Source organism: Pelodiscus sinensis, chromosome 2, assembly GCF_052426305.1.
Source record: "Pelodiscus sinensis isolate ZL-2025 chromosome 2, ASM5242630v1, whole genome shotgun sequence".
NCBI lineage: Eukaryota > Metazoa > Chordata > Testudines > Trionychidae > Pelodiscus > Pelodiscus sinensis.
The window spans coordinates 64,649,832-64,661,665 of NC_143053.1; the positions used below are offsets into that span (position 1 = coordinate 64,649,832).

The following is an 11,834-nucleotide window of genomic DNA, read 5'->3' on the forward strand; positions in this document are numbered from 1 at the left end:
GACAAAGTTTATGCTCCTTTCTATTTTCCTTACTGGTATTTGACTTCCACTTTTTAAAATATGTTTTTTTATCTCCCACTGCTTCTTTTACTTGGTTGTTATGCTATGGTGGCACTTTTTTGGTTCTCTTACTGTGTTTTTTAATTTGGGGAATACATTTTAATTGGGCCTCTATGATGGTGTCTTTCAAAAGTTTTCATGCAGTTTGCAGAGATTTTACTTTTGTCACTGTACCTTTTAATTTCTGTTTAAACAACTTCCTCATTTTTTGTGTAGTTCCCCTTTCTGATGTTAAATGCTACAGTGTTGGGCTGCTGAGGTGTTTTTTTCACCACAGGAATGTTACAGTTTATTACATTATGGTCACTGTTTCTAAGCGGTCCAGTTATATTTACTTCTTGAATCAGATCCTGTGCTCCGCTTAGGACTAAATCAAGAATAGCCTCTCCCCTTGTGGGTTCCAAAACCATCTGCTCCAAGAAGCAGTCATTTAAGCAGTCAAGAAATTTTATCTCTTCATCCCGTCCTGAGGTGACGTGTACCTAGTCAATATGGGGATAGTTCAAATCCCCCACTATTATTGGGTTTTTTTATTTTGATAGCCTCTCTAATCTCCCTTAGCATTTCACAGTCACTATCACTGTCCTGATCAGGTGGTCGATAATATATCCCTACTGCTATATTCTTATTACTGGAGTGTGGAATTACTATCCATAGAGATTCTATGGAACATTTAGGCCCATTTAAGATTTTTACTTCATTTGATTCTACATTTTCTTTCATGTATAGTGCCACTTCCCCACCAGCACAACTTGTTCTATCCTTCCGATATATTTTGTACCCTGGTATGACTGTGTCCCATTAATTGTCATTCCACCAAGTTTCCGTGATGTTTATTATATCAATATCCTCCTTTAAAACTAGGCACTCTAGTTCACCCATATTATTATTTAGACTTCTAGCATTTGTGTATATGCACTTTAAAAATGTGTCACTATTTATCTGTCTGCCATTTCCTGATGTGTTAGACTCTTTTTCATTTGATTCTGTCTCTGATAAAAATCAATGGGAATTTTGCTCAATTAAAGATCATAGAATATTGCACCCTTATTGTTTGTAATTATGAAGCATTATTTATATTCCAGTAGTGCCTCAAGTAGGTTATCCCACAACCTATCCACCATTAGTTGGACAGTGGTTTGCAATCATCCCTCACAGTATAAGTAGATTTTCTGGTAGGATTTGAAAGAGAAAATGGAGAGCTTGGTATGCATAGTGTGGAAGAAGGTCTGGAGAAGATTGTAGGAGAAGTGGATAAGATGGTGATCATTTTTGGTGGAATAATGTGGGGGCATGATAAGACATCAGATAAGCAGGTGGAACAGAGCTCTAAAAAGCTTTGAAGGTATTAATAAGAAACTCAAATGTAATACAGTGAAAAACAGGGAGCCAGTGGAATGATTTGAAGAGGGAAGTGACATTTTGTTTTTAAAAGAGGTTCTTTCTTAGGGGCCAAACAGCAACTAAAAATCTTTTTCTTTCTTTCCTTCTTTCTTAATTACTTAGGGTATGTCTACACTACCACCCTAGTTCGAACTAGGGTGGTTAATGTAGGCAACCGGAGTTGCAAATGAAGCCCGTGATTTGAATTTCCCGGGCTTCATTTGCATATTGCCGGGCGCCGCCATTTTTAAATGTCCGCTAGTTTGGACTCCGTGCCCGCGGCTACACGCGGCACAAACTCCACGAGGAGTAACGGCAGTTTGGAATAGGAAGCCTAGTCCGAACTACCTAGTTTGTGCTGCGTGTAGCCGCGGGCACGGAGTCCAAACTAGCGGACATTTAAAAATGGCGGCGCCCGGCAATATGCAAATGAAGCCCGGGAAATTCAAATCCCGGGCTTCATTTGCAACTCCGGTTGCCTACATTAACCACCCTAGTTCGAACTAGGGTGTTAGTGTAGACATACCCTTACTTACATGGCTTATTTATTAAATCAGAAATAGGAAATAAATCTCCCCAGCAGCCTTTCCTATGAAAAAGAATATATAAAGCAACCACCTACAAAACACTTAAACTAAAAAGTCATTCATTTAGGCACAAGTATGCCATATATTAACTCTGGCCAGAAAGAGTGGATTTTCAAACTAAATATGTTAGACCAGATTCAACCTTTGCTTTAGCAGGTGCACCTCCTATTGACTTCAGTGGGAATTTTATCTGCTTGCCCGAGTACTGAGTTTGATCTGAATTTTCTTCCAGCAACCACAAGTTGGTTTAATATTACATTCATATGTTCTTAACTATGAAGTACTTCTAACCTTATGGAAACATTCTTTATGTTTATTTAGGATATTCTTAGTATATTAAATCAATACATGGTGCCCTTGAAATTCTAACAACTCTCTTAGTTTTGAAAGACAGTTTAAACATGCTAGTATATTGAAAGAATATGCCAAAAACCATTATCGCTTGTCAGTTACTATATATATATATATATATATATATATATATTTGCATTCTCTGTTTGTTTCCTCTTCTTGTTGGTTTCAAATAGCTTTTGCTACATTAGTGCAGCAACTGTTAAAAAGCTTTGGTTGAATTTTTGTTTAGTTGAGAAAGAAGTACAAATAAAAGACGAAGCAGATGGTCCCTTTGTGACTGAATGAAGAAAAAGGGTTTAGAGAACAATATGTGAATAGGTATAGTCTAATAAAACACTCAGCCACCTGCTGCCTGTATCCTTCAAAAAGATTCTGTTGCATATTCTGGGAATTAACTACTAGTGAATCCTTAGGTTTAATCAAAATGCAAAGTCTATGGCACAAACAGACTCACCTCCCCCTCCCCCATGTTGATTCAGTTGTCCTTTACTTTTCATTTGATTCTGTTCCATGGCTCTTAGTTCCAAGTGTGTAATTTAACAAGATAGTTCGTTTTGTTTCCCAAATCAAGTAAAACCATCCACACACATTCTACCTGTTTTAAGTTTGCCAAGGCAAAGGACTCTGAGGATATGTCTAGACAGAGGTGCAATTTCGGGATATTTCCGGTATCCTGAAATAGCTATTCTGCATCTTTTAAACAAGACACTGTATAATGCCTATATAGAAAGTGCCAAATTTCTAAATAAGCTATTTCGAAATACACTCAAAATAAGCCACACAATTTGCATAGCTCAAATTGCATAGCTCATTTCAAGCTATGGGTACAGTGTAGACACACCCTGACATTTTGCTCTACACGTGCTACTTTAAAAAGATTTTTGTACCTAAACTGTTGCTCAGTTTATTGTACATTGTATTGGCTTCCTTTTTCTTATAGGGATTTACTCTTCAACCTGATTATCAGAATATCATCAACCCAACATCTACAGCTGCACAAGTTGTCACTCAAGCAATGGAGTATGTTCGTTCAGGGTGCAGAAATCCTCCAGCACAGACTGTGGACTGGAATAATGACTACTGCAGTAATGGGTAAGCAGCCAATGAATGCCACCTTGTGTTGAGCCACCTTTATGACACGAATGTCTGGCATGGGGCAAGAAATAACTCTATTGCCTGTTTCTCTACTGTTTTGGGTTTTGTTATTGTTTTTTTTTAAAGAAGGGGATAGATATTGGTGCTGTATTTATTTAGCAACTGAAGTACTGTATGAAAGCAAGTGTTCAACAATTATATTATTAAAGATTGCTATTGCTTTATTTCAAATAAATGCATGTTACTTGCCAGAAAACTGCAATTTGATAATTAAAGGATAAAATTGGGAGAGCCAGATCATTCTCTCCTGTTTGGCCAGGGCTGTGCCAACAGGGAAATGTGTCAACGCTTCCCTCATAGAATTTTCTTACAAATTTTCCCATCACTGGGTGGAATTTTCTCCCCAATGGGACGAGGCCCATGATGCTCAGATACTACACAGAACCTACACAGAAACAAAAAGAATGAATCTCAGGAGATGTACCAGAGGCACAGGGTGTGTCTACACAGCAAAGAAAACCCCAGCAGCCAACTCAGGCTTGCTGGGATCAGGCTGTGGGGCCCTTTCATTGCTGTGTTGGCTTCTGAGCTCAGGCTGCAGTCTAGGCTGTGGGTCCCTACAAGGGGGAAGGTCCCAGACATCAGGCTAAAGCTCAAACCTGGAAGTCTACATAGCAATGAAATAGCCTCAGTGTCATCCTATACCACAGAAGCCCTATACCTCTACCAAGGCTCTGGTGCCTCTTAATACCCTCTCCTCTAGATCCCATGCAGCACAACTTCAATGGAACCATGATGACAGACTTCTGAGGCTACTCCAGGAATCCCTGACATGTTGGTGGGTGGCAGGTGACAATTTTCTGTGAATTCCCCACCAGTCTTCAGCAGGTAGTTGCAGTGCCTAATATGCTCAGATTCCTAGCCTGCCTCTTCCTAACCTCTGGCATGCCTCCCCACCACAGAGGTAGCTAACAGCCCCTCTTCACATCATATATAGTCCAGTACAGCATTTCTCAAACTATGGTCTGTGGCCCGATACCGGTCCATGGAAAAAAAAATACCAGGCCTCAGAAATATTTTTGCAAGAGAGCCTGCCTCACTGCCCCCAGTTCCCAAGATGCAAGCCACGCTGATGCTACCTCCAGGGACCACAGAGGTAGTGCAGGCTTCCTGATGGGTCGTGGGGGCAGTTCTGCAGCTGCACGCCAGGTCCCGGAAGTGCAGAGGCTGCTCTCCCCCCTACACCAACAGTCAGCGCAATACCTAAAATGCTGGTTCATCATGCATGGGGACTTTGTTCCCTTGCTGCCTTCCTGTGTGTAGGGGAGTGGGTGGGGATCCAGGATTGCGCCGGCTCTGGCTGCTCAGTCGGCACATGGGGAGCAGAGGAGCAAGGTGCGCGCTGCCCGAGCAGTTGGGGATGGCGTGGTCTGGGACTCCCCCTACCCCACGCAGGAAAGCATCAGGCATGCAATGGACCAGCGTGTCAGGTACCGTGCCGCTGATTGGGGGACGGGGGAGCAGCCCATGCACTTCCTGGGCCTTGGCAATTACAGGATCCCCAGGTATTGGTCCCTGTCCCCTCCCCCCCCAGACTCCCACAAGTACCCTGCCCCAGCACCCACAAGCACCCTGTCTCCTGCCCCAGCACTCATTGGCACCCTTCCCCAGAACTCTGTCCCAGCACACACAAGCACAGCTGGGGCCACATTAGTGAGGTTTGAGGAGTTTGGAGGGGTTGTGTTTTTTTATCTCACGTGTGTGGCCCCGACTGACTTTTCTGTGGTTTAAAGTTGGCACTGGGGCTTTGGGAGGACCAGAAACAATGTATTTGCATATTCATCATTTGCTTAATGAATATGCAAATATGTAAATACATGTTACCGGTCCTCCAAAAGCTCTTGAATGGATTTATTGGTCCCCGGTGTCAAAAAGTTTGGGAACCCCTGGTCCAGTACAAATAGGTGGCAATCTATGTACAGAGAGCACCTTCACTAGCCGGGAAACAATAGTTCTGAGCTTGGCTCGGCCACAACCTTCCTGTGTCATCTTGAGGCAGTCACTTAATCTTTCTTCACTTCAGTTTCCTTATCTGAAAATGGGGACCATAACATTTCCCTACCTCGCTGGGTGTTGGGAGGCTGTGTCAGTCAGCTAGTACACTTTCTTGGAGATTCTCCAGTAGTGCTATGGAGGTAAACATGATAGCATTTGTATTGTTTTTGTTATGGCAGTACAACCAGTACTTTAGTGGGATGGCTTAAACTAGCGGTGCCCAAAATATGACAGATTTCTTTCTTGTGAGATGACAGGACTAATTAAAACGTGAAAGGTTTAAAAATAGTGTTTGCTCTGTTTCTTTTTTAACAGGGGCATGCAGAGGGACAAAGCACTGTACCTTACCTGAAAATCTGGAAAACCTCTCCTTTCTGCTGAGGATTGCAGGGAAGTCTTTTCATCACAGATTGCTTTATGCAGTCAAGGCAGTTCTGCATTTTATTAGAAAATACAAGTTGCTAAGCACTTAGGACTATTTGAGCTTGTGGGTCACCCACTCTGGAAAAAAAATAGTCTTGCTTTTTTCTTTCTTTTTTATTTTTTTTTTCTCAGAGCTCCTTTAACGGACATTGCTTTTCTTCTTTCCTGAAGGAAAATTGGACTACTCAGATTTTATGTTGGTTTTTGCTGTGAAGTGCTGCGCTAGTAACTGCCTTAGCAACTGTAGATAAAAGTCCTGGATTTTCCATTGGTTTTCATAATGGGTGTTTATATGAAACTACTAAAGACTTTTTAAATGGCTTGATGTAGCAGTCATAGCAAGTTTGTAAATAGCATCTATGTTACACTCTCCTAGAGTATAAAATGTGAATGTTTTTTGTAGCTAATTGTAATTGAAACTGGCTCACAATAGGGGTTAAATTGGCAAACATTCATATTTTTACTTCATTTTTAAACAACTGACTAATAGTTCTATATTTTCAAAGTATTTGGAAAAAAATAGTATTCCCAAATGATGTTAATTAAAAATATTGGCTTTGTCTCATTAAATAGATAAAAGGGTGAAAAAAACTAGTCTTGGGAAAGAGCAAACACATTTATTTTATACTGCCTAAAAATGCTTTTTTTAAAGAAATCACTTTATGTGTTATGGTTAGTAAACATCATTTAAATCCTTTTATGTGTAAAACTGCCAAATGCTTACTTGATATTTTATTAGATGCAGAAACAGATTGGAGACAGCTAAATTATAACCTTTACACATGGCTATGTATTATTGTTTCTTCATACTGTGTCTGTATTTAATCTTTTTTTTTAATGGAACCTGTTGCGCCTATTTATGAAATAATAAATATAGGTGTTTGTAAGTAAATTTGTTAGCATTTTAAAGAGGTTTCTTTGTGTTAACTTTTGCTGGCAAAAATTATTCACAACTGATGTGAATACTTTATTTAGTTTTTCAATTACATGAATCAAGCCAAACCTGCTTTTTCTGGCAGAAGATAAAAGTACCCAACACTTATTTCTGCATTTCTTTTGTTGGTGGAAAATGGAAAAAAATATTTTAAACAGTTCCCTTTTTAATGCATTGTAACTGGGAGTTGCCCAAAATGAACTCCTAAGGCTAAATAAAACAAATGGTACCATCTTTTAAATGATGCTTCTTGGAGCTCAATCAGTTTTGGGTAATCAGTAAAATGAAATAAAAATAAATAAACTGGAAAAGGGAGCAAACATGCTTCAGCCATTTTATAACGAATGCAAAAGGTCTTGTAATAAGAGATGAGTGACTTTACTCTGAGCTGAGGAGGGTATCACAAATACTTGGTAAAATGCGAAGTGAGTAACAAGGCAGTAGGATAAGGAGCAAGAAAGCCAAAATAGAGCATTCTCAAGGTTTTAAATCAGGGATAGCTAGGAAAACATATTACTGAAGGATGTCAACTGGGATGCCTGTCCAGTTGATGATGAAGAATACCACTGATTTGTCTTTCCTGTGTGAAATAAAAATAGCAATTCTGATTCACTATATATTGTGTACTCCAGTCAAACTTTTTTAAAAAAACATATGGTACAGTATGCTTGCTTTGGAATGATTTTAGGCAATGTACAACCTGAATCACTTGAGCATGTAATAACTAATAAATAATGCAGATCAGATGTGATTACTCAAATGACTGTAGCTGAGCGCTCTAATTTTCCTGTCTTGGAACTGTATAAGAACTCGTGATTAAGTTCACAGTTTATTGTTTGTCTGTTTAGTACTTTAGAAATATACCAGCACTGCTAATTACCCAATGTCTTCTATTTATTATATTATAATAAACTACATTTTCCACTTTCATCAGTTCTAAAATGAGAAGATAATTACTGGGGATGGGAAAAATCAGCTATAACTTTGACAGGCAGATTTTTTTCTTTTATGAAAAAGATCTGTGTTACCTTAATCTTTTTAGAGCAGCTGTGCAGACAAGGTGTAAAAGTTGTTAATTACAGTATCCAAGCAGAATTCAAAATACAAGCAAAAATTAATGTAAATAAAAAATGCACCATGAATAAAATACTTATTCTGTATGAAATCACTGCTACTTGGTCTTAGTCTTTAAGAGCTTGAGCCTACAACATGCTGAGCACTCTGGCCCACAAAGTAGTTAAGTCCATGCTTGACTTTAAGCACATTAGTTCAGGTTGGACCTCCGTGGTCCAGCACTCTTGGACCTGATCGATCCCGGATGAGGGATTTTGCCGGATCAGGGAAGTTCATTTCTGGGCCCACCCCAGTCACTACCCACCCCCCAGCCATGGCCTCGCTGCCAGTCTCCCAGCCAGCTTCCCCCTGCCACCGGGCCCTCCATATGCAGGTTCCTTTCCCCACTGTGGCAGCCCTGCTGCCGGCATACACAGCCACACTGCCAGGCTCCATCCCTGCACGGCAGCCCCCTGCTGGGGTCCAGTTGCGCCGCTGGGCAGCAAACCGTGCTTGGGCTTTAGCCTCACTGGGCAGCCCCGCTGCTTCCCGGGCTCACCAGGCAACTTTGCTGCATGGCTGTGGGGCTTCTGGTCTTTTTGCTATGCTGCTGAGCAGCCCCACTCCCAGATTTCTGGCCCCACCATCAAGCAGCCCTGGGGTCAGGCTTCTGGCCCCGTGGGGCAGCTGCGCTGCCTTGCAGTTCTTCCAGGCAGCTGAGTCACTTGGCTTTAGCAGGGCTACCGGGTTCTTGGTTGTGCTTCCAGGTGGCCCCCACTGTCTCCCAGTCTCGCAGGGCAGTTTCGCTGCTTGGCTCCAGCCCCGCTGCCTTCTGTACCCCACTCTCATAGTGTTGGCACTGGGCAACAGCCCTACTGCTGGGCTCCTGGTTTCACTGCCACAGTGCAGCCCCGCCAATGGTCTCTAGCCCCGCTGCAGAGCTCCCAGCCACCAGCCCTCCACTGGGACTCTGGTCCTGGGACATCCATGGTCCTGCCAGACCAGAGATGTTGCCAGACCAGATAGTCCCAGTTAAGAGAGGTTAATCAACCTGCAGTTCACACTGATTGCAGTGGGAGTTCTGAGCCTGAAACTGGTAGGAGCCTGGCCTTTAGAAAGAGTGGCAGTGTTTATCTTGTCTACATGGGGTTCACCTTGAAATGCCTGAGTCCACAAGCAGCCTGTTTTTAAACGAATGTGTTTGTCTTCTTATGTTGAAGTAAGTAATCTTCCTAAGAACAGGAGTGAATCCATTGTGTCGTGAGTGTGTTTGTGTTACGGTTCATGTGGACACACTCCTGACTATTCCATGTCTGACTCCAACTACCCTCTCATGTTGCATTGCTTCACATGTAGCTCAGCCTGTCTTGGGTGCCCTCCACTGCTTCAGGGTCATCTTGAGTGGATGTCATCTCTCCTTTCAAATGCTGGCAGGCAGGCAGGAGTGCCTTTTTTCAGTATCAACTGGCAGTGAGTTCACATACCTATCTTAACAGCCATGCCCCACAAGCCTAGGATATCTTTAGAAATTCTGGCCTAGATTGCCCTCTTTGGAGAGCTTCATATTCATCCTATCTGGACAAGAACTACTGGGACTGAATATATATTAGTGGATACTAGGAGATGAATCATAAATTAATAGATGCTAGGAGGGAATTTTTTATATGAACTCTCAGCACAAGAATGGCTATAGTTTCTGGGAGACATCCATCCCAGTGTACCACAAGAAAAATCACAAATCATAGAGCTAAGTGGTAAAACATTGCACCATGGAAAATGTGCTCATAATACTGAACAGTTAATTTAAAGGAGGACAGAACTGCATAGGGGCCGTGAATAAGGATAAACATACCTTAAACCAACATAGAAAGCTGTGTAGATGCATTTCAATTCATTATAGTGAAATCACTGCACTTGAAGTGACCAGACTGGATCAAAGTAACTACCTTGTGTTCATCATATGGCCATAGTTGCAGAGAAAAGATAGAGGTTTGAAGCTACAATTGGCAGATATGAAAGGTCAATAGCAGACACTTTGAGTATGGAGGCAAACAATGAAAGTCAGCCCTTGTAACAGGTGATACTCCATGGAAGTCTATGGTGTTACAACCCTTACTCCAGCTCAGGAATGCTCAGATAAGGCACATATATAGAGCCGAGTGCTAGGTAAAGAATACAGAAATAAAAACAACCTATCAATTAACACTATGAAACTAAGATAAATAACGCAAACTTGACTAAGGCATCTAACTTGATGTCAAAATGACAAACACCATAGGAGATCAAGTCTTCCATTACAGCCAATTAACAACCATTTTCATTCCAACAATTTATAAAAGGCAATAACCACTGTTATTGCCAGAATCCTGTGGGGTTGCCCCATAGACATGGAAGATTTGCCAGAAGGTAAACTCTTTAAATTCATCACTGATACATCCCCACAACTACCCAGCAGGTCCCCAGTCCTGCACTCACTGAAAGCAATGGGGGTTTAACAGATATTGGGCCTGATAGCCACTTTTCACAGTAAATTCCCTGGGAAGTGAGGGAAACACTCATTTTTAGCAAAGCCTGCTGGTGTGGCACAGGGGCCAAGGTCATCTACAGTGGGTCTTGAGTATTCATGCCTCCGAGCAACCCCCACGTCCCATTTTCTGAGTCCAATGGAGGGGGCCTTCACTGGGAAGGTAAAATAGCACCAGGCTTATCTGACCTATGGAATTGCAGCAGAGCTGGTGTGGGGACAATGAACATCAACCAGCCCCTGTCCAGCATCGGACCTCTAACTGACTGGCTCTCTCAACTTAATCCTCAGCGCTTCCATACCCCTCCTGACCCCAGTGAGTGCCCTTCACATGCTCTGAAGGAACAGGGGTGGGAGGAGGGGAGCCAATGCCAGTTAGGCGGCTGACAGAGTGAAAAGTGACTGCAAGAAGTAGTTGTATGGTACACATCAGTGGACCTAATCCTTGGCCTCCTTTGTAATACATGGAATACACATGCAGCGTCATCACAGTAAGTATTTGATTCATTTAGTCTATTTGACTTTTCTGGCGATAGAAGAAAACATAAAGCACATGTCCTTCAGTTAGAGGTCATGGAGGGCTCTCGGCAGCTCGAAGGATTGAGCCCTGGCTTTGTAGCTACACTCCCATATTACAGAATTTGCCCTCCTTTCCAAAATCTTGTTTGGTTTTCTATAATCCAGCAGAACAATAAATCACAACTCAAACATAATTCTTATTCCATAGACCAAGGGACAAGTGAGACTTGGAACGTTTCAGAATCTGTCTCAGTAACTACCTAATTAAAGAAACCTACTAGTAACTGCACAGCCACATGGATCCTACAACTGTCAACATTTCACATTCTATTAAGGGTTTGTTTGGAAAGTCATTTTACAACGGAAATTTCATTCCCACTGATACGATGCAGAGAAACATAGGTAGCTAGAAAAAATTTTTTTTAAAGCTTTCAGTTCTGAAAAAAGACTATGTGCACAAATCTACAGTATACTGCAGATCAGAGTCTTGCACACCGACAGTTGTATGTTTACAATGAGCCCAAGCATAATTGCTCTGATGGGCTGTCAAGGAAAAGATTAATTTGGCAAAGATTAGTATTGACTTGCTGTTTATTAAGGCTTTTAAACAGCTGTATCTGGCACCATTCCTGTAAGTGCCTGTCATATCTGGAAATCAGGCTCACACCCGGGTGCTTGCCAGCTGTTACTAAACAATCTTATACCACTTTGAGTAGCTTTCTCCAGGCCAAATAGCAAGAAGAGCAAACTATTGCCAAATGAGTCTCTCTTTTTCTCTCTCTTTCTCCCTGCCTGTCACTTTTTTTGGGTTCTGAAAGCTAAAATGTCAGTTTATGGCTGATGGCTG

The 11,834-nt window shown here is 41.8% G+C and overlaps 1 protein-coding gene across 3 annotated transcripts in view; it reads left to right on the plus strand.

The window, feature by feature from the left end:
• Window positions 1-7,821, plus strand: part of TOX (thymocyte selection associated high mobility group box) — a 293,213-nt gene extending 285,392 nt beyond the window's left edge. The window contains exons 7-8 of one of the 3 annotated variants that reach the window (XM_089776251.1): window positions 3,325-3,476; window positions 4,243-5,810. In XM_089776251.1, coding sequence (XP_089632377.1) covers window positions 3,325-3,476; window positions 4,243-4,345 — 255 coding nt within the window. In that variant the 3' untranslated portion in view covers window positions 4,346-5,810. Of the gene's footprint in view, window positions 1-3,324; window positions 3,477-4,242; window positions 5,811-5,849 lie in introns of those variants that run through there. The other 2 variants (XM_089776250.1, XM_006113629.5) reach the window with 2 other exon arrangements.
• Window positions 7,822-11,834: the final 4,013 nt, after the last annotated feature.